The sequence below is a fragment of the Neolamprologus brichardi genome, chromosome 14, assembly GCF_056152115.1.
Source record: "Neolamprologus brichardi isolate AB-2024 chromosome 14, ASM5615211v1, whole genome shotgun sequence".
NCBI lineage: Eukaryota > Metazoa > Chordata > Actinopteri > Cichliformes > Cichlidae > Neolamprologus > Neolamprologus brichardi.
The window spans coordinates 6,776,346-6,799,662 of NC_142117.1; the positions used below are offsets into that span (position 1 = coordinate 6,776,346).

At 39.9% G+C, this 23,317-nt stretch overlaps 3 protein-coding genes across 4 annotated transcripts; 2 read left to right on the top strand and 1 right to left on the bottom strand.

Moving 5' to 3' along the window:
• The first annotated feature begins 1,039 nt into the window (after positions 1-1,039).
• On the top strand, positions 1,040-3,899 carry sebox (SEBOX homeobox). Its single transcript, XM_006809312.3, has 3 exons — positions 1,040-1,350; positions 1,894-2,099; positions 3,196-3,899. Exons 1-3 carry the CDS (start codon positions 1,248-1,250, stop codon positions 3,895-3,897), a joined length of 1,011 nt encoding a protein of 336 aa, XP_006809375.1. The 5' UTR covers positions 1,040-1,247; the 3' UTR covers positions 3,898-3,899.
• A 3,158-nt stretch (positions 3,900-7,057) lies between these two features.
• Positions 7,058-9,823, bottom strand: vma12 (vacuolar ATPase assembly factor VMA12). The gene is made up of 6 exons (XM_006809311.3): positions 9,453-9,823; positions 9,252-9,325; positions 8,941-9,030; positions 7,863-7,905; positions 7,674-7,786; positions 7,058-7,566 (listed from the first exon to the last, which is right to left on the bottom strand). Exons 1-6 carry the CDS (start codon positions 9,634-9,636, stop codon positions 7,471-7,473), a joined length of 600 nt encoding a protein of 199 aa, XP_006809374.1. The 5' UTR covers positions 9,637-9,823; the 3' UTR covers positions 7,058-7,470.
• A 556-nt stretch (positions 9,824-10,379) lies between these two features.
• On the top strand, positions 10,380-22,421 carry poldip2 (polymerase (DNA-directed), delta interacting protein 2). 2 transcript variants are annotated; one of them, XM_006809310.3, is made up of 11 exons: positions 10,380-10,585; positions 15,701-15,782; positions 16,612-16,709; positions 16,814-16,913; positions 17,582-17,657; positions 18,864-18,971; positions 19,361-19,497; positions 19,710-19,736; positions 19,826-19,951; positions 20,703-20,782; positions 20,875-22,421. In XM_006809310.3, exons 1-11 carry the CDS (start codon positions 10,401-10,403, stop codon positions 20,987-20,989), a joined length of 1,134 nt encoding a protein of 377 aa, XP_006809373.2. In that variant the 5' UTR covers positions 10,380-10,400; the 3' UTR covers positions 20,990-22,421. The 2 variants fall into 2 exon arrangements, with proteins under 2 accessions (XP_006809373.2, XP_035772093.1); XM_035916200.2 differs by having other exon boundaries at positions 15,707-15,782.
• The last annotated feature ends 896 nt before the right edge of the window (positions 22,422-23,317 follow it).

Here is a 23,317-nt window from a genome sequence, read left to right on the forward strand (position 1 = left end):
GCCTCTGACCCCACCTCCCCCGTCCTTATTTCGTGATTTGGTTTAGTCCAGGTGCACGCGCTGACGCTGATCTTTGGACCGGTAGGAAAAGAGACAGGTGGAAATATACTTGTACATGAAAGAAACTGCTTGACTTTCCTTGTGTTAGCTAGCTTACCTCATTTCTTATTTTCTTATTTTTCTTATTTTTCTTATACTTTAGTCAACAAGTAATTGGTGCAGGCAGACCTTCTGTACATATGTACACTAAATCACATATCTGCAGGCTTGCTGCAAGAACCAACAGATCAAACCTCTGGCTCAGGCTTGGCTGTCCCACTGATATCACCCCACACCCACACACCTGACACTGAACCAGCCTCACTGATATCTGAAGAAGCAGGTGAGTTATTTTATGTCAAACATGTGTCTAGTTGCAGCAGGCCTTTTTTCGGTAATAACAATACATTATCTTTATAAGCCACATAAACAGCATTTTTGGAGGAGTGTGACTGTTGCAGGTGGTGAGCGCTTTTAGTGAGCAAAGACAGATTAAACCTATTTGAGTTCCACTAGGTCTCAGGGCAGAGATATATTTTAGTTCAATAAGGTACTTTATCTTCTGTGTGTGCTCACTAGTTCATTTCAGTGTTCAGATGTACTCTGCAAGTACAGCCACACTGTTTACTGGTGACATTTATCACATTAGCTGTTAGCTTGAGAAGGAGGATGTGGCAGAACACAAAGATTATCAAGTGTCATAATCTTACATCACATGAGATGTTTTGTTTGGTGGGGAAAAAAGAGGTCATAAAGACTGCAGCAGATTAAATAGTCTAAGGACCTACTTGGAAAAAATGCAGAATAATTTAATGTCCTGTGTACGATATTAAGATATATGTGTGTGTGTGTGTGTGTGTGTGTGTGTGTGTGTGTGTGTGTTTCTGCAAGATGGACTTATATATATAATATATGATCTGTATCATGATGACATTTGGCTGAGGAAAAAATAAATAAATGTAGGCTCATTTCTGAAATTTTCTCTCAGGACCTATAAAAATGACTATAAATGGTGCCTGAGCAGGTCCAGAGGACTTAAAGAGGCAGGAAAACAAGTCAGTAAGTAATTGGAGATTTACTGGATGCAGAGGGCTGGGTGTCCCATCTGATCCGAACGCGGTATAAGAAGCTCCTGACTCCTCCTCAACTCTCAGCATCGGTGAAGGCGAGCGGCAGAGGTGTGTTTGTGTGTGTGTGTGTGTGGAGTTATGGCTCTGTTCATGGACTCAGACTTCTCTTTACTCAAGCAGAACCAGCAGAAAGACCTGGCAGATTTCAAGGCATTATTCGGAGAACAGGAACACTCAAAAGGTGAGTCACAGAGAGGAAAAAAGACTTTTGACTTTCTGACCGGCTGCTTCATAGAATCAGCTTTTCCCAACAAAACTCAATGAATGGTTGAATTATATTGTATATTACAATAAAATAGTCTAATAGGATAAAAGTAAACAAAAAGATGGCTGAGAAAATAAATCTGAAAGTTATTATTATAAAAAATTTTATTCTTAACAGATACACATATTCCTAGGTTCAAGGCTATAATAAAATGTATTCTATAAAAGTAAATAATTTCTAAATTCCAAAAAAAAAAATTTTGTTCTTTAATTTCTTATTAATAAATAAGTGTAATAATAATTATTATTATAATATAATAATAATAACAATAGTTATTATTACAATCCACGGTCAAACACAAAAGAACCTAAATGTTGACAAGTTTATGGGTTGTGATATTTTCCAGATATCACAACCCATAAACTTTCCCTTTCTGAAAGGCTGTTTATTTATTTATTATAGACCATTATTTTTTCAACTGTTTGACATTTCTCTTGATATTTGCATTGTAATTGGAAGATGCCCGCAGTGGGAGTGCCGTATCCTCTCCGGAGCCGGACAGAGGCATCGGTTTGATGGAGGGTCAGAGGAAAAGGAAGAGGACCATCTTCAGCCGTGCGCAGCTGTCTGAGCTGGAGCAGGCCTTCGCTGTGACCCCCTACCCGGACATCACCCTGCGGGAAAGGCTGGCCGCGCACACACACCTGCCTGAGAGCAAGATACAGGTGAGGCTGCTGGTCGGATGTTCAGTCTGAAACTCCAAGTTTTTCAAAGCCTATCTAAGCCTATCTAGCCTATTTAAAGTGGCTGTAATGAAACAATTTACTTATTTTAATTTAATTTGCACTATCTTGACTGATTTGTTGTTGGTCACGATGAACCCACAGAGAATAGGTCTCCTTTAGACCATGGAGACAATAATTGGGACCACTACAGCAAAAAAAAATATCTTCAGTACATATTTTGTAGCTATTCTTTATAAATGATACTGTTCTTCTTTTTCTCAATTAAAGATCAAAATCATTAAAGAACTTAAAATAATAACAAATGAGCCCATATGACTATATATAGACTATATATATGACTCATATAAGGATAGTCATGCCTGAAGTTAAGTCTGTTTTAGGCAGGCAGAGGATGATGTGATACCTGTTTTCTCTTTCTTTTATATTTACCAAGCATCTATCTGCCTTCTTTCCTTCTAAATATTTCTGTCCATGTTCTGTGTTCCTTTATGAAGTAAATGTTTATGTGTGATAAACGTCTTTGTCACACATGAAAACTCCAATCAAAGTCAGGAGACAGCTTAACCATGTCACATGTTAGCAAAGTCTCAATGTTACCGCAGCATAGGACCGGAGCTAACATGTCAAACAGCATTATAAAGTTTCCTCTACTCTTTACTGTTAATACTGTTAAATACTTCAGCATTATTAGTTGCAATATCTGGCAGAGCTTGTATGCAGAGTCACAAAAGAGGGTAAAAGTGTGGAGAGGATGTAAAGAAATTAGGAACTAATCCCAAGTTGTTCTAATGCTTTATTGGATTATGAACATTAGAAAGAAAGCATTTAGGTGCACAAAAAGTGTTTGTGTGAATGGCTGAATGTGGCATGTTGTTTAAGATGCTTTGAGTGCTCAAGTAGAGTAAAAAAGCTTTATATAAGAATCAGTCCATTTACCAAGACAAGAAAATTACAACCCAAAAAATCTACCCAGTATTTGTTTTGATGAACATGGTACCCTGAGCAGAATTTGGATGCATAAACTGAAGTTGGCTATGTAAGACTAATTCATTATAAATATTGCCATTTCCCACAGGTGTGGTTCCAAAACAGAAGAGCTAGAAGTATTAAGACCGGTAGACTCTCCAAGTCCACCAAGTCTGTCCTTGGAGTTAGAGGTTTTGTGGATCCCTCCTCCGGCCCTGCGACTTCCGCGTATTCAAACACTCTGGCAGACATGTTCAGGCCAGAGCAGAACCACTCCTGTGAGGAGGTCCCGCAGATTTACTCAGATTGGATGCAAATCTACAGTAACCCCATGTCTTCGCCACCATGTTCCTCATCCCTCCATCAGCAGTCCACTCGTAGCTGCTCCAAACCCTCAGAGCCTCGTCTCTGGGAAGAGGAGTACCACGGGCAGCAGCAACAGCACTTAGGAGCCTCACTCACTGGTTTCATTCCTGGTTCGTTTCATCAGTCCATCACCAGGCAGCCTCACCACGCTGCATCTACATGCTCCTATCAGGCCTTCAGGAACTTCAAGTCCCGGAGCTTGGCTCCATCTGGACCTCATCAGGCACTGTGCAGCGGAGGCACTGGAACTGGAGGCCATGCCTCAGTAGATCAGGTTGTCCCTTCCCACCCTCAGCCAATGTACTGGGAAATCTCTCAAGGTCAGGGACAGCACCACCACCACCACCACCATCATCACCCACAACTGGGACCACAGACCTCGATGGGATATATCTCAGACCTGATCTATAACGCTGCTATTGTTACCAATTTTCTTGAATTCTGATGAATGTATCAAAATCTGTCCTGTGTTTTACCACAGCTGATGAATTTCAGACAAGGCTGTAATACTGTGAAGTAGAGTAGAATTGTTACGATGCTGATTTGTCCAGTTGTATATTTTATGTTTTGAATTATGTCTTGTATATTTTGGGGAATAAACTGAGGCAACTGATCACAGTTTTGAATTGTACTGTTACTTGTCAAAAACAGCTGTTCTTGTTTTTATTTTAATAGAATTTGTTATTTTTAAAATATAATACAAATTAATTAAAAATGTTTTTTTTAAAGGTAGTTTTTTAAAATTTCTGATAGTATAAACTGCATTTTGTGAAGCCGGAAGTAAGCACATATGACAGTGTAACATGAAGCTTGTTTCATGTTTTTGTATAATCAAATAATACAACCGCAAATCACATTTTCACATAACTGTTCAGTTGTGTAGTTTATTTTGTCCAGTAGCAATACAAAGGTATTATTACCAAAATATGCAGAAAATATCAGTTTATTGAAATTATTATTATTCATTATTGTTAACTGTATGTTGTGTTTTAATATTGTAGCTTGTAAGGATGGAACTACTTTACAGTACTAATATTACCAAAAACCCCAAATTTTTTATCTAGTTTTGAAAATAAATAATATTTAGCGAACATCATAAGTTAAAGTGAAAAAGTTCCCATTAGTTTGTACCACTGTAGTTCCCAAACTTGAAGCCTCATAAACTTGTAACTTGTACTTTTTGTCAGTATTTTTTATTAAATTTAAGTGTCAGTTTTTAAGTAAGTCAAGTTTTTATAATCAAGTCACTTATTATATCCTTTTCAACCATTATATGCTACAGCTAATGCTGTATCGTGCAGTTTTATTTAACCAAGTAACAGTTTGCCTACTAACAGTAATGTATGAATATGAGCCAATGTGAATATATCATATCTGCTAGTTTTGCTTATTAAACAACTTTTGCAATCATTTATTCAACCCATTTATTAGTGTTTAACTGTTAGTGGGCTAAGTCTAGCTATGTTTACCAGTTACCTATTACTTTTAGGGGACAGCATGGCTTTAGGTAATATCAATTCTCTAACAATTAGCTATTAGGGTATTTTGGCTAATAGTTACCTAATTCCAACTAAGTAATCTTAACATTTACCCATTAGTTTTAGCAGCTCACCATAGCTTTTAGCTTATATTCTTTTTCTAGACATTTATCAAGTAGTTTTAGCATCTGTACTTTTTATTATTTGGGCTACTTTTGGCTAACTACTTGAAACTGATAGTTGTTATTAACTGTTTCATATCTTTGTCAGTGATGTCATAGACAGCATAAAGTCATCAGCCAAAGCAGTATCTTTTGTAATGTATTTTAGTTCAAGCACAATCTTCAATTGCCCTTTACCCACAGGGTATGTTTATGTCCTATCGGCATTTTTAATGAAACTTGTTCTTATTAACATTTTTTTAAAGAGCCAAATACACAAAGCTCATGACATTTTGAAAATGTATTAATAGCAGAAGTTGTATAACCTATGGTCAGATCTGAGAGATCTCTCCATCAGAGAGATACGGCTGTATATATCATGGTTTCTCCTCACGGACGCCAGCTCCTGTTCTCCTGCTGAACCAGGACATGTTTAATGCTGTGACCCCAAGAGTATTATTTTTCAAAACATCCAGATTAAAATGATTCCTTGTGGTAGGATACCACGACAGGAATAATTATTTTCTAAATCAAAATATATTTTTATCATATCTCAGGGTTTACATGGCCTAAGGGGAAGGGGAAAAATGAAAGCAAAATAAGAACTAAATTAAAGTCAGAGCTCTGGGTCTATCAGCTTACCGCCTCTGTAATTTGACCTGGATTTAAGTTTTGAAATATTACATTAGAAGCATAATACAGAGGCAAATATGACAGACGGGAGTGCCCACTGTTTGTCCAGAGCTGGACAGAGATCTCTGCATATCATAATCATTTTTAATACCAAATAATCTTTCAATAAACCTTTAATCCTGGTGTCAAATCTCAGATCTTAGGAAAAGACTTTTTTTTGGTATTCCAGGATGCAGTCACATCTTTTAATCCTTCCACTGATATGACAGAACTTGACGGGGGGTGGTGGGGTGGGGGCATAATTTATAGAACTATGAAACATTATCTGGAGAGGGGATCAGTAAAAAAGGATCTTCTGTGTTGTAAGATACATGGTGTTATTGTTCTCGGCATGATGATCTTAAAGCACAGCTACTGTACTGGACAGTAATCGGTTGTTTACGTGTTGTTCGGCTTGATATTTCACTTCAAACCAGATACAGTAAGCACAGATCAGGAGATTATTATTAGCACATCTGTCAGGTGGAAACCGTCCAGTAAACATTATGACTGACCATTATTACTGGCCACAGATGGTGACTTTTCCAGAAAAGTCAACACAAGGACATCCTCGTGGCAAAACAACAAGCCAAATGACTTAAATACTGTATACTAGCTTCTTTTGATTGTTTAAAAAAAACCTTGCATTTGTCATTGTTGGTTAGTTTTCTCTGTATATGCATTGGATCTGCCAAATATATTAACCTTGTTGACTGGTTTTGACGTACTGGAAAATATGACTCTCAGTGTCAGGAGACAATGTTCATCTGTTGGGTCACATCACTTTTGTGCTGCCCAAGTTTTCAAAGATGAAATAATAAAAAGCTAAAGGGGGCTATATATCTGAAAAGTTGTAAGTGCAACTAAGACTTCATGGTACCGACAACTTGTCCAAAGCATACAATTTGGCCTACACCATGTGAAATAGGCTATAGACCCCTCCAATATTGCAGGTTTTAAGAACTTTGAGTATCAATGTTTTCATCAAGGTAATACCGCATTTAATGCGTGCAGGTGTCCAAGATGCAAATCTCCCCACTTGGCAGCCCTCTTAAAACGCTTTGGGACATTTATTGTTATTTGTTACTGGACTGCATGATCTAAATTAAGCTATAGTTCACAGTTTATTGTGCATGTGCCAAATATCACCCATAAGATTTTTTTTTTAAAAGGTTATCATCTGTTGCCACCTCAAGCTGCTCTTTTGTCTTTCCTGGGCTCCCCCTTTGGTTGTGATCTACCAACAGCAACAGGCAGAAAATCCACAAATGGACATCTGAGATGAATGGACTGTTTTAGATTATTTATTTGATAAAAATCATATGAAATATGATTACATCTCAGAACAGAAAATAACCTCATCATTCATTTTACACAACAGAGAGGAAAAAACTACGCTGTAGTTTTAGAGTAAAAACAAAAACCTGGGAAATAAATACGAAGTATTTTGAGTATTTTGATTTCACTAGAAAGGGATGCAGAATGTCAAAGAACAAATACTTTGGGGCTTGGAACCATTTCTATTAAGAAATTCTCAGGACGTTTTATTTTTTCATCAATGTTTCCTGAAACAATTCAAAAGGAAAGAAAGAAAGACCACAGAGGTTTCAGAGTGAGCGTTCTGCTCTGAACCACGGGCTTGGCTGTGGCTGCCAGAGGCCTTACAGACTCCTGCCTACAAGGTGTTGATTCCAAAGGTAACAGCTGCTATGGTTCCCCTAGGTCTCCCTCCATGGTCCGGACCAGGACATACAGCTCAGCAAGCCCAACTACCGATGCGGCGATCACCGCTGAGATCACCCGCTGCAAAACATATGTTGAAAACAATTTCAGTAAAGCAAAACAAGAACGTCACAAAATACAGAGAAGTTTTATAACGGGACAGACAGCAGCAGGACCGTTTCTCTTACCGCCGTAGTCTCAGTGAACAAGTACTGACTGCCCATGTAGGAACAGGCAAAAGCAGCAACTATTGTAACCAGGAAGTTGAATACGGTGAGCACAACTGCTTTGACTGACCGCACTGCAGAGAGAGAAGGTACATAAGCTTAGGATGCACAATCCAGCCTCTATAATGAGATGCTCAACAGTACACTCACCCTGCTGTCCGAAATCTGACAGCACGCCATGGCGGTTGATTTCCTGGAAAATCAAACAAAAAAAGAAAAGTGTTAAATATTTTCAAAATATAACTTGTGTGTGAACCCCACAATCAAAATCAGCACTTTGGAAAAAATGTGCACATTTTCTCTGTCTTTGGAAAAATTCCTCATTTTAAAAAAATGAATGAGAACAATTTAAAGACAGGGTTAAGACAACGGAAGAGAATTCCACAGCCTTGGTGCCTGAAAAGCCCAATCCCCATGTGTTTTGAAACTAGTACGTGGACCAATAGTAACTTCTGACCTGAAGACCTAAGTGCTTGGGAAGATGCATGAGGTTTCAACAGGTCAGAGATATACTGGGGAGCTTCACCATGTAGAGCTCTAAAAGTTAAAACTAAAATTTTAAAATGAAACCTAAAGTTTACTGGCAACCAATGAAGAGAAGCCAAAACTAGAGTAATATGTGACCTCTTCTTAGTGCCAGTTAAAAGTCTTGCCGCAGCATTCTGTAAAGTCTGAAGGCCATCCAAAGCTGATTTGTTGAAACAAGTAAAAAAGACCGTTAATACAATTCAAATGAGAAGAAATAAAAACACGAATAATCATCTCAAGTTCTGCCTTTGACACCAGTAGTCTGAGTTTAGACATGTTTCTTAGATGATAAAAACAGTTCAGAACCAGTTGTTTGGAGTGACTCTCTGGCAACATTGAACTGTCAAATATGACACCCAAATTTCTATATGATTTCTATAAGATTTGCAAAGTATTCTGTTCTGGCATTTTTTTTTTTTATCATGTCGTTAAGTGAGAAAATAGACTTCTTCAGATGTACATTATGAACCTCAAGCTTGGAAGCCATCCATAAACGTTCTAACTTGCATTCTATCTATATTTTTTTTTATTTACATCACATCACCATCCCATCGTTTTAAGAACTGGCATGGAGGAGGATGGTTTGTACTCCTCACCATGAGAAAAAAAAAATCCAAACATTTCAACAGCACACCCAATACGTTCCAGTGTATTGACCCTGAAATGGCAAAGATGCTTTTAATATTAACAAAAAATGTACCTGAGCATTGACATTTCTTGTGATCCTTTTGTATTCTTCATTGGCTAGTTTAGCTTTAATCTTCTCAAGACGGGCGACCAGCTCAGGGTTCTGAAGTGAGAGGAAGAAGTCACAGTTTAGTTTTTCTCACTACACTGGCTGGGCCTCCTGTGAAAACAGTCTAATTACACGGGGCCAAGTTGCAGAAATTACTACATGTTAACACTGCAGTAGATCTACAGATCTATGGTCTATCACTCACATGTGAATACAGTGTAACAGCAATGGATGCGCATGAGTGTACATCACAAAACGTGCAGGAATTTACTTACCCTAGGAGGCTTCACGATTTCAGGCAGGTGAAGCGAGCTATCCTCCAGCAACTCATGCAGGTAGAATGGATGCCCTGGATAAATGCAGCCACGGTAAAAAAAAATGTTATGAAATTGTACACACACACACACACACACACACACACACACACATATATATATATATATATAATTCAGTATTTTGTTTTTTCTTTTTTTCACCATTGTCCTGAAGATATTTCTTGATCTTCCTCGCTGTACTGAATGGCAGGATTGTTGGTTCCGGTTTTTCAAGAACCTCCTCCAGCTCTTCTCCCAATGCTCGAGGAAGAGCTGACACCGACTTTCCCAGTAAATGTGTCACTTTATTTCTGAATTTATCCCCCACCACAAATGCAGAAGCCATGATGCGATTGCACCAAAAATTAAACGAGTTTTTTCGAAGCAACTATTTAAATAACGTTTTCTGTCAAACCTGGCCTCAATATAAACACGGACTTTACTTTATATCTGCTGAAATGTACCGTTTAAAAATGAAACCCAGCATCTGCTAAAAACAAGTAAAAACCCTGGTACGCAGCCATATTGCTTGTCTTGTGACAGGCTGACGTAATCGCTCACGTGACCATCTTCCTGACGTTTTATTTACGTTTTTTTTCTTTTTTTTTGTAAAACCTCAGTCATATATATATTATTGTGAAAACGCCAAGACGCCAATACACCAAGTTTATAATAATGATTTGTTTCATTTTTAACTTAAACGTTTCTCACTACATGACACCTTACCTTGTGGTGCCTTAAAGGGCTCATCCTAAACTCGTAAAACTTACCGTTTTTGCATTACTAAGCTTTGACACAAATTTAAGCAACAGTACTTTTGATGGGACACAACTTTCCAACACTAAACTGTCCCAAACTACCGGTTCGCAATCAGCATTTTAACCAATGAAATGGTGGAATGAAAATAAAGGAGTGTTAAACTTTTATTTTCAGACTACAATGAAGGTCATATTTGTTGTAAACGAAAAATAATTAAAAGAAGGTTACTGAACATTAAGCGTTTGGTTCTGTTATTACAGTCGTTCCATGAAGGCAGCTCAGCTATGATTGGCTCTCAGCGCTGGAGGACAAACGATATAATACGTGTGTGACTGTGCTAATGTAGGAAAGATGGCGGCTAGTGCATTACGTCGAGGGTTGTTGAGTAGTGTCAGTAAATACAACAAGAAGCATGTTCACAGAATACTGAGTGTCGTTGACACCAGCTGCGGGTTCGAGGCATACAGACCGCGGTTACTATGCCGAGCTTGTGGCCTGCCTGACGGTGTTCAGCAGAGGAGGTTTATGTCGTCACGGTAAGAATCCTGAACTGTCCTCATATGCCAGAGCTAGCATGCTAAAGAGTTTAGCTAAGCACGAGCTCTTCAAAATGGCACCGTTAGTTAAAGACACTGGCCATGCTGCTATTAAGTGGACAGATGCCTGTAGGTAGATGATACCCGCATAGTGAGTCCGATGTGCAAATGAATTGGGACTCAGAACAAGGGTGATGTGCAGAGCTGTTGTAACTACAGGGGAAGAAAGCTGATGAGCCATACCATGAAGATATGTGAAGCAGTTGTTGAAGTTAGGTTATAAAGAGAGGTGGTGATCAATGAGCAGCAGTGTGGCTTCAGAGCACTACAGATTTGATGTTTGCTCTAAGAGTGCTGATGGAGAAGTATAGAGAAGTTCATAAGGAGCTTCATTGTGTCTTTGTGGATCGGAGAAGTCGTGATGGGTGCTAAGAGAGGAACTGTGGTACTGCATGAGGAAGTCAGGAGTGTCAAAAGTATAGAAGGGTGGTGCAGGACATGTATGAGGGCAGCCAGACAGTGCTGAGGTGTGTGGTTGGAGTAAAAGGCGAGATTTACAACTGAGATCAGATCTGGGCTCCTTATTTGCAGTGATGATGACAGGCTGACAGTTGAGGTCAGGCAGGAGTCTCCGTGCCATGTTTGCAGACAACATTAGAAAGCGAGGTGTGATCTGTAGTGGGAGCAGGTGGTAGAGAGCCTGGAGAGGTGGAGGTATGCTCTGGAGAGAAGAGACATGAAAGTTAGTAGAAACAGGACAGAATGCATGTGTGTGAATAAGCAGGAGGCAGGTGTAAGAGTGATGCAGGCAGCAGAGGTAGTAAAGGGAGATGTTTTAAAATACATGGGTCCAGCTGTCCAAAAAAGGGGAAGGATTGCATGGTAGTAACCGAGACCTGTTGTGATGTATAGTTTGGAGATGGTGGCACTAACATAAACACATTTGGCAGAGCTGAAGATGGTAAGATTTTCATTCGGAGTGACCAGGGGGACAGCTCAGTTTGAGCAGGTTGGAGGCAAAGCTAGAAAGGTGAGGCTGAGATGTTTGAACATGTGCATAAGAGAGAGAAAGCTGATTAACTGGCGAAAGCACATTGAATATGGAGCTGCCAGGCAGGAAGAAAAGTTGAATAACACATAAAAGATTCATGGATGTAGTGAGTGAAAAAGAACATGGTGTGACAGAGGAGAATGCTGGGATATGGTGAGATGGAGGCAGATGATCTGCTGTGGCGACCCATGGGTACCTTGAGTTTTTCCACATACAATAGTTGAAATGTCTTTATTGTTACCATCGGGTATCAATTGCAATAGCAATATTAAGCTGTCTGCATGTAATTCGCTGAAATGTTTTTTTTCTCCCACACGCTGCGAATGCATCTTTAATCTCCCCCTTCTTTTCTACCTGGCGCACTGCACTGAACATGCATGTTTATATGTTACCAGATGGGAAAACACTGCAAATAAAATGTTAAATAAACCAGCTGTGATTTCCTGTGACTGTTCTTGGTCAGTCATTTTTGTAGTCACTATCTAGACTTTTGCTACTGTAATTTGAGGTCATCACATTTTTTATTATATAGATTTTATACGTTATAAGCATTAAAAGCACCCTTTTCATTTTGGTTGTTTTATATTGTCTTGTGAATTATTGCTTGATGTCCATTTTTTGTTGCTATGATCTTTTGTTAAAGGTCTAGTGTTGACCACAGAGAGACTTACTGTGACTGTAGAGTCATTTGTGAAAAATCTCTGTGTAGAGCTAATGGTTAAAAAGTAGTTGAAATAAAACCTTTCATTTCATTCAGGTTTTTTGTATTCAAAGTAGGGAAAATAAAGAACATTGAATGGTCGATTTGAATGCGTATACCAGTGCAATTTTAGGCTCTATATGGATTTTGGAGGTTAAACATATCACAGTGTATATGGTGATGTAGACAAAAAATATTGTGATTTTTAGATTTTCCTCATATTACCCAGCCCTACTTTAGGGTCCATCTGAAAGAGGAGGATTTATCAACAAGAAATGAAGAAAGCACAGATATTGGCTGTTAAGTAGCTTGCCAGCATTAGTTGATCAGCACTTGATGTTGTTACTGCTTCCAACCTATGGCGTCAATTCAGTACATGTTTAACTACACAGTAAACATTTGGGAAGATTCTTCTTCAGTGTTTTGGCAGTTTTAAAAGAATTTAGTAGCACAAATATAGGCATTGAAAAGTTATTCAGCAATATCTGCGTTATCCTGATAGTGTTTGTATTATTTCCTTATTATTAATGCTGGCACTGTCATTTTAGTGAAGAGAACAGCTGAGAGACCCTTAAAACATTTGGTGCTGGACAGGCTGCAGTTTGCAGGCTGCACAGAAGCACTGTCTTATTAAAATCATTTAGACACCTGTTGGCTCCCTGTCAGTATCTCAGTTTCGTGTGTTAATATTTGCCTCTCCTGTTATTTAGGACTTAAATCAACCCAATACTTAATCGTTGATGATTGGTGGACTGATCTTATACAGTCAGACCTGGTAATGGGAGAGTTACCTTGGTGTAAATGAAGTTAATTGTCTTACTGCTGACAGGCTTGTACCAAATATTATATACTGAAACTAAGAATGGAGTTGTATTAACCACCAATAGCATTGCAGCAACCACAAAAGCAGTATTTCTTTAAGATTAACACTTCATCTAGTTATTCTTAATTTTAAAATTGGGCATATAATTCCCCGTGTCATTATCAGACCTTCAGTACAGGCTTGCAAGTATTAACTGTAAAGCTTGTATAATATTGTAAATTTATACATGACTTCAGCGATCTAATGTACAGTAAGACTGGCGAGAAGAGCCGTGAGCTGACATCCAAGCACTCTGCAATCTTTCCCTGTCTCTGCAAGACTGGGATGTATCAGGAAGACTCAGTAGCAAACACAGGCAGGATTCAGAGATGTGTGCTTGGAAGGAATCCAGGCATGGACTAGCTGGTTAAAAATATAAATATATATGAACTGACATTGTTTGTGCTCAGGAAAAAAATGCTGAAAGGACGTGTGTAAACAGGAATGCCAGTGAAGTTGATGTTAAACAGGTTAACGTGTCATCTCTAGTAGAAGCAACAGCAAAATTAAAGTTTCAGATTAACTGGATCAGTATGTATCTGTAGCTCAAATTTATAATGGAACTGCTCTGTAAACTGGGAAGTGCTGATATGACACAAGGAACAGAGGCGCAATGGAGACAATAGAAAAGAGAGCCAGCAGACAAGAAAGTACAGTTGTGTCAGCTGAAGGAGGAAGATGAAACACAACCTACTGTAAGAAAAGACCTGTAGTAAAGCTCCCAAGGAGTAGTGAAGATTTTAACTTTGCTTACTGCTCGTGCTTTTATTGTACTGTAGCTCTGGCTTTCAGTCTTTTTCTAGATATTCTAAATGTTTATTAATTAGTTGTGTGGACAGTGAAATGGTTAGCTCGTTATTGATTTCTCAGCTTTGGTTTCATGTCCTCAATGGTCACCAGTGAAAGCCCAAAGATTGCAGGTGTGGACAGAAAGAGAGGCAGAGTGTGCTTGATTTATTTGTTCTGTGAGAGCGAGTAAAGGTGGGTGGACAGGTGGGTGAGTGCCCACACGCTGGTTGGAATAGCAGCGGTGAATCAGCACACTCTTGTATTGTTTGTTTATGCAACCATTTCCTTGTGTAATGATATCTGATGACATACTGATATTTTTATATTTTTACCAAGCTTTTCTGTGATATGTTGACTGCTCACACAAATCCACAACCCAAATGGATGGATAGTGACATGGATAGTTTCTGTTCTTGGCAAGGCGTGTTGTTGACAAGGCTGAGGCTGTTGGCCGAGGCTGGGTCCAGAGTTTGTAGCAGTGTGGCTAAATTTAGATTGGCGATTATCTGTGGACAGTGTATCGACTTGTCTCAGATTGCTGCACAAGTAGAAAGTGAAGAGGAGCCCAGAGGGGTCAAAGAGTAACTTAGGCCAGTTGTGCATGTTTGCATAGGCTCATTCTTGTTCTCATCATTTGACATCTTTAAAGTGTTCATCCATATTCTAAAGTCTTTGGGCTGGAGGCTATCCCAGCAGCACAGAGACTGCACCACCCTGACCTCAGGGCAAATACTGCACTCTCTTGTTTCTTATTAGTGGGACAACAACCCTAACCTGTTTTGATAAAACATTGTCACCAAGTGGTTACAGCTTTGCAGGTTCGTATTGCAGTTAGTTCCTTTTTTTTTTTTTTTCTCAAAAAGATCTGCACTCAGAACACTTTTTCACAATATAGTTTACCATCTCCACCTCAAGACAGATTTATCTGGTAAACTCTGGCATTTTAGCACTGAGTGGCCATTATACCTCCTGCAGTTTTTGGCACTTCCACGTTGACTCAATTTTCAGCCCTCTCTCGTCATGATTGACATTTCTGCCTGGATTGCATCTGAACTTGGTTTGTCTTTCAAGCAAAGTTGAGATGGTCACCCATCAGAACTGAGTACAGTATTGTCCTCCCGATCTTACCCAGAGGTATTCATTCAGAATCTGCATGTTCGTTGTTTTGTAACCATATTTCTAATAAAAGCAGCTTACCTTGTGATTATTCTTGTGCAATACAACTTGTCCAACTTGGTGTGTAATATTAAATCTCCCCGTCCATATATCCACCTCATTAATCCCTGCTCTTCATTTCTGTTGTGAAGATTAGCTTTGCAGGAAGCACAGAATAAGAGTGTTATTTATATGAAGTGACCAGCTGTTGTTATCGGTGCCAACACGTATTGTTTGTTTTGTTCTGAAATAATGATGGGGGCATGGAGTTTGAGTCCAACTGTATTTGAACAAAACACCTCAACGGTCAAGTGTTAACAATGTTATCAAACTGTGATTGAGATCAGGGCTGAAGAGAGTCTGCAGGACCTGTCTTCCTATAGGGCCTAATGCATATTTTTCCATAGGATGGCAAATCCCAAATTGCTGTCGTTGCATCTCTGGAATTTCCCGACCCGGTGTGCTGTCCCATACATGATGATTTGTTGGTTCAATTTTTGTGCAGCATGCAGACCCACACAGAGTTCAGAGTGTAATGATGTTGCCTGTTTTTGGCAGGAACAGGCCTGAGGGGAAGATTCTAGAGACTGTGGGAGTGTTTGAGGCTGTGAAGCAGCACGGCAAATATGAAACCGGACAGGTAAGACCTTCACAATTTCTTCATGCTTATACCGAAGCTGGTTTGATGATCTGGTTTAGCTCATGTTCCTTCTCTTGTATTAGACAGATGACTAACATAAATTTCATTGGCCCGTCTACTGTTAGTTAGATTACTCTGTAGCCTTGGTGAGTTTGGGCTAGTGGCTCATGAAGCAGTTCTCTGCCAGCTGCAGGTCACAGCAGACCTCCAAAGCAGTGCACTTGGAGTTTGAGAGTGGGAAGAGGCTCTGGACCAAAAAAATAAGTTCCATATGAGAATATTACAAAAAAATGTTAAAATTGGGGGCAGAATATACTTTAGAAGCCTGCCCAGGGAGGCTGCATGTGGAACTGCTTAGTTAACATAACTCGCAGAGAAGAATAAGAAATGCCCTTTGACGTGTGTGTGTGTGTGTGTGTGTACGCACACGCACGGGGGGTTGTTTGTTTTTGTTTTGCTCCCTTGCATGACTTTCTTTCTTTGTTCTTTAATCTTATTACTTTAGTGGTCAGACTTTAATTCCCTACTCTGGCACTGTATGGTGGATCTTAAGTAGTGCAGAACAAAGCAACAGTGTGGAGAGGATAGAAACAGCTCTGCTCCAGTGTTCAGCATTACTGCCCATACCTTTATCTATAGTTATACATGATGAACGGCGCCAGAACAGTGAGTGAGAGAGAACAGGCCTTTTAGACTATGAAACAGTATAACATGTTTGCATCATCTCTTCTAGTGACTGTAATCCCATACAACATTTTGTGTATTGAGCGTCCTACATGTATAATTTCTGAAAGCCTTATCTCGTTGTTGTTGTCGGGCTCTCCCCTAGCTGTTTCTCCACAGCGTGTTTGGCTACAGAGGCATCGTCTTGTTTCCATGGCACGCCCGCCTCTATGATCGAGACATCACCCCTCCCATGTCTGACAGGTAGGGTGGTCTGGGCTAAAATGCCCATCTCAACTTGACTTTCTGGGCCTCTGCGTGGTTGTTTTGTGTGTTGTGTACTAAATTTGTAGTGCTTCTTCCTGCAGCAAACCTGAGCCCCCAGGGGCCCACGGCTCCAAGGAGGTGAAGGGGAAGACTCACACTTACTACCAAGTCCTCATTGACACCAGAGACTGCCCTCATATAGTAAGTATAACTTGTGCTTGTACTGAGATCAGGTAGTTATTCAGAGCGTCAACCACTGTCTTGAGCTCAATTGTGGACACAGTCTGTGTGACAGGGGATTTCTTAAAATCACCCCGCAATTCTTCAGCTGAGACACTTGAGTTAGAAAACACAAACACTGCAGTTGTCTTTACTCGCGAGGACAAGTGACAGAGCTCTCCTATACGTAAGAGACACTCACAGACTTGTGCCCTGTCACCGTCTGCGTTCTTTATTTATACAAGAGAAATGAATACATTCATTCAGTAACATGAGCATGTGCGTATGTGATTGTGTGTGTGTGTGTGTGTGTGTGTGTGTGTGCGCAAGGTCAGAACTGCTTGTTCAACTTCTTACTATCGCTGTAGAAAAATTCAGATACAAATATCAGAACACGTTTCATAAAGAACAATCAGTTCTAAACAAGGAAAAGGTCATCATGCAGTATTCTATCATCAATAAACTTATATTACTAAAAGCTTATACTGACTACTCAGTACAATTTTCTATTGACACTGTGTGATCTCAGGCAGTGCAGTGAGTGGAAATGTTGCTAGGTGACAAACCCTCCACTGTGGTGGACTCAAACTGTAGGTATTTATTAGTGTTGAGGTCTGCAGGTATGTAACTTGGTCTGTGCGCTGTGACAGTCCCAGAGGTCCCAGACGGAGGCAGTGACGTTTCTGGCCAACCACGATGACAGCAGGGCTCTGTACGCCATCCCAGGTATGCACACTGGTCAGGAGCCACTCACTCATACATCTGACTCACATTCTGATTGTTTTTCATTTATTTCTTATGGAGGCTTTTGACATAATAAAAGACGGGAGATAGCTGGTGATGTCTATCTTGGGGTCTTACAGTTGGCATTAGAAACTGGCGGTCATACTTTAAGCATTAAATTTGAGTCTGGCCAGAATAGAGCACACCTTATTTTTACACAGTCACATCCAACCTGCTGTCAGAGAGAAAAGGGCAAAAAAGCAGCTGGTGTTATTTTATCAGTGCTGAGGAAATTACGTAATTGACTCAAAATGTTCAAATATTGAATTCTGTGAAAAGAGCATTTTTGATAATGGTAGTTGTTAGGGCTGGGCCATATCATACCGGTCACGGTTGGGCAACGATAAGAAAATGAAATATTGTGAAAGAATATGGGTAAAACGCGCATGCGCTGTGCCTTTGTTTTCATATGCACATGGCGAAAAAGACACGGCGGCGACGGAGAATGACAAGGGCGAAAGCAGATCGTTGAATGAAACGGATGAACCAGAATTGGTTTGTAAAAATGCTGCAACTTCAGTGGTGTGGAACTGGTTTAGCCCTCGTCCATCAGATACACAACAAAGCACTATTTTTGGTAGAGCATGCTAGCAGACCGTTGTTATTACCGTGTTTTTTGGAAAATACGGCACACTTAAAATCAATCCTTTGATTTTTCTGAAAATCGACAGTGACCCTAACCCTGGACATTGGCCGACATATCCTCAGCATAACAGTGTATAATATCCACAAAACTTAAAAAGAGCTTATACACACGCAATGCGGTAATATTATGTTGAAGCACAGTATGTATCACTCCGTGAGGCTCCTCCCTACGATAGACGTAATGCTCCAACAACCCATCAAGTGGTGCAATGTCCACTGGAAATGCCTTTAGGTTAAACTGTCAGCAAGGAATTTGCATTTGCACTGTTACATTTTTATATAACTTTAATGCAAAAAACAGCTGCTTGTTTAAGTGAAAATACATTGATGGTTTATTTTGCACTAATAAAATTGTGGAGTTGTAAAGTATTTTTTCTAGTGTCAATTATATCGTCAGCTATATCGTTATCGCAAATTTTCAAATGTATATCGTGATAAATATTTTTGGTCATATCGCCCTGCTCTAGTAGTTATGATGGTTCTGTTTCTGGCTTTCCTCTTCAGGTCTGGACTATGTGAGCCATGAAGACATTCTGCCTTATAACTCCACAGAGCAGATCCCCATCCAGCATGAGCTGTTTGAGCGCTTCCTCTTGTACAACCCTTCAAAAAGTAAACGCAGATCTTTTTTCAGCTCTGTGGTTTTGTATAAGTCCACCAGGTTTCTTCTATATCTAACAGATGTAGTCGACATGTTTCCTTCCATAGCATTGTTGTTTCATAAAGTTGTGACAGACCTACATATCTTATGTATGTAGGTCTTATCTTGTAAACATGACGATCCTCTGGGCAGTTTCATGAATAAAGGTGGTGGTAATTTCTGCAGGATTGAGTGCTTGAGTGGCAAGTTTTGTAATGTTAAAGTTTATGCCTCCTATGTGAAACTGTCATTTGTAGTTTGACTTTTGGTTCCAATCCTTGTAAGACCCACTCAATGGCCACCTAGAATGCCTAAGAAGCAGACTATTTTTAATGTGACTGTTTTTTGTTTTTGTCTGTAGCTCCTCCATTCACAGCCAGAGACACCCTTAAAGCATGGCAAGAGAAGAACCACCCCTGGCTGGAGCTCTCAGACGTCCACAGAGAGACAACTGAGAACATCAGAGTCACTGTCATCCCCTTCTACATGGGAATGAGGGTAGCTGGATCTTTACGGATATTACTTGTATATTATTTGTTATTGCAGCACAGCCTGAGCCCCACCACCTCACAGCTCAAATACATTTCATTGGTGTTATTAGGTGTGCTTGGCAAGATGTTGGCTTACAGCCTGTTTCTTTTTAATTTGTAGGCTTAAATGCTCCTCTGTAGTTTGCTTGAAATCTAAGGTTAATTCTTTGTTGTCCTTAGGAGGCCCAGAACTCTCATGTTTATTGGGTGAGTAGTTTTATATTTTATCGTGTAAATTAAAGACAGTGAAACACAGAAATAAACAGCTCAAATCTGTTTGTGTTGTCTTCCTGCAGTGGCGCTACTGTATCCGTTTGGAGAACTTGGGCAACGAGGTGGTTCAGCTGAGAGAAAGACACTGGAGGATCTTCAGCCTATCAGGAACTCTGGAGACGGTCCGAGGACGAGGTGTCGTAGGCAGGGTGAGCATGCTTACAAACACGAGCAGAACCACAGACAGCAACGAGATGTGGAGTTGGACAAACGCAGCTGGCCACAGAACGACAGACACGATTAGCAATGACACACAATCAATCCCTCTAAGATAATACTATTACATTAGTAATATTGCACACCATATATGCATGCATGCATGTCATATATTATATTATATTACTTGTTTTTGACACTGAGGTATGTAATAGACTATGTGCACGTTAGCATATGCTACTTCCGGTGCGGAAACTCCTGTGGGGAGCTTTGCTTCCGGTGTCCTATTCGCGCCTTGTTTACGGTCCAAAACAAGTTAAGCAAATGAATGAATCAAGCGGCGATTTACATTGGATTATAGAATTCTGATCTTATGCTTCATAAGACGTGTTTTTTGGGGGGTCCTTTAACCATAGTTAAAGGACCCCCCCACTTAGTCCACTTAAAGGACATCTGAGATGTAATTTTTTTTTTAATGTATTCTTTTGTTACGTATCATTACATTGCATATTACATATCATATTAAAAATAAACATGCATGACTGCTGCAAAGGCCTCAACACCAGAGTATGAATGATGAATCTTTTCAAGCCCCCAGTTCTGATATGATACAGATGCCTTGGCTCCGCTTGTCTGTTAGTATTTTGATCTGATTCCAGAGTTGAATGAACAGACTGTCGTCCTGGCTGTGAGGAGGAGACTGTCGCGTTTGTTTAGAAATGCTCAGCTCTTTGTACTTAACAGGAGCCGGTGTTGTCTAAAGAACAGCCAGCCTTCCAATACAGCAGCCACGTGTCTCTACAAGCCCCAAGTGGTCATATGTGGTGAGTCTACATCTACCTCTTTGTTCACATGCTATAAAATCCAAAGTATCTTCAGCTTTTCTCACTTAGTGTTTTTATTATTGTTGTTTTAGGGGAACGTTTCGCATCGAAAGAACTGATGGTTCTCACTTTGATGTCCGCATTCCTCCCTTCTCCCTGGAGAGCAACAAGGATGACAAAGCGCCTCCTGCTGGCTACACATTTTAAGTGTGTGCTACCACCCTCAAGCCCGGGATACGCTGCCAGTCCTGCTTGTGTCATTATCTAGAGTTGCCCCTGACTTGTAACATTGCTTCAGCCTTCAACCTGGGTCTAGCATCGGGAAAGCTAAGCAAAGGGGAAATTATTAGCAGTTTCTAGATTATCTAAATGCAGGCCCACCTTGCCCATTTTCTGCCCCCCCCCCACAGCAGTAAATTCTTATAGGCTAGAAAATCAATCTGCAAGCCTGTGCACTGGAGGAGATCTGCACAGTGAAGTGGAAGAGAGCTGAGAGTTTGGAAGGTGAATTAATGCTGCCGAGCTGGGCTGGTTCTGACATGCAGTAGCTGAAATATTGACCAGTTTATTTTTATACATGATGCAGTACTCTTGTCCTGAACCCTTTTTCGTTCTCCCCCAATTGTTGTTGTTTTTGGTTTTTTAGACACTTAAAGAGACAGAACGTGTCAAAGTTTGGGCCTGTTAGTGTAAAAGTACATAAGATTTACTGTGTCACAACAATGAAGCAAACTGGAAGTTTAAAAAATATCTCAGCCTGAAATGTCAAAAATGAAACCACATGTCTATAAATCTAAAGTACAGAAAGTCAAAAATGGCAGCATAGCACTATTTGGTAGTTTAGAAGTGGTCAGCAGTTACTATCTTGAGTTAGTGCAGAGTGGTCTGTCTGCTTTGCATGTATTAATTTGCTGTTGGCTAAAACTTCCCCAGGACACCAAAAATCGAGTCATAAAGGAAAAACGTTAAACCTGACCCAGATTTGTTCTAATGCTGCTGTTTCTGCTGGGGGGGAGGGGGGGGATGATGATGATGATAAAAATAAAAACTGCCATAAACATTTCCAGATGAAGAATTTGGGTACCAAACTCTAGAATTCTTCACTTGTGTGATCATTTAGGCGTCAGTGATTGGATAAATGCCTATAACTATGGTGTGTTATTGATGTAGATTTTTGGAGATCTGATTTCTAAATGTGCTTCAGACACTCTGAAATGCATACACTTTTGTTCAGTGTTGTTAAGTAAAACTAAAAGTCACAAGGCTAAGACTTGTGAACCCTCCTCCTGCTGGTGGCAGGTCAGGTCCCCACTGACTGTGAACAGAAGCAGCTCTCTGTGGAGTCATCAGCGATGATGTTACCAGAAGATGAGTTTTGTGTGCAAGATGTCCGCCTTCCTCTCCGCCGTCTGCGCCCTACAAAAACCAAACCGTCATCTTGATCCTGTGCACATGTGGATGTGTCGTCAGGGCTGACTGTGACTTTGTGAAAGAGTTATGAGCCTAAAAGTTGTAAAATGAGGAAAGAAACTAACTCTTTTTTTTTTTTTCTTGCTTTGATAAAGTGATTTGATGGTTGAAATACTACTGTAAATACCGATGTAATTAGAAGCAAAATAAATACACCTTTTGAACAATATTCAGACTTTCTGCTGAGTTTGAGCTTGTGTGAAGCTATCAGACTTGCGTAATTGTTTCCTGTATGTGGGCAGGAAAATTGGCTTAAATCTGAGTCCCTAGTAACCGGTGGTTGCCAGGGGGTCACCGACCCATCTCTAGGTCTTTGAGAGAGTCACTATCTAGCTCAAGAAAAGTAAGGCCTTACCACAATTATTAGGGATGCTAAATATAACCACCTTGATGTAATGGTTCCACACAGCTGCCACCAGATGTCAGTGCAGGTCTTTCCCTAGTAGTATAAATAACTGAAAGCTGTTTCAATTTGTTCTTTGGAGAAAACACTCATGTATGTGTTTTAGTTTATGCCAACTAACTTAAAAAAACAAAATCAATTAAAGCTAGATTTCATAAAAACTTGTAATTCCATATAAACTTTTTAAAAAAAAATGCTTTGATATGAAAATCATTTGGGCTGACACTTCACTTCTAGCAACAGGTTTTAAAAAAACGTGGGCAGAAAAATGTGATGCTAAGAACACCTGACAGTAGTTCACCACGATGAGCGTGGGTATAGAAAAGAGCACCCCTCCAATTATGTGTCAGGGCTCAGGGAGGTGCAGCCTTGAGCCCGGTTCTACCGGAGGTTTCTTCCCCTTACAAGGGAGTTTTTCTTTCCCACTGTCGCCAAGTGATTGTTGGGGTTTTTTCTGTGGGCTCTTTATTTTACAATTTAAAGCCCCTTTAGGTGTGATTTAAATAAAAGTGACTGCACAGAGCAGTGCACAAAGTAGATCCACTCTAATCGGGTATTAACTTGTAAGTTGGTGTTGTGGTTGACAATTTCCGCAAAAAATAAATTTAAAAAAAAAGTTAGATACAAAATGCTTAAATCAAGGTCCGCTATTGGCCGATTTT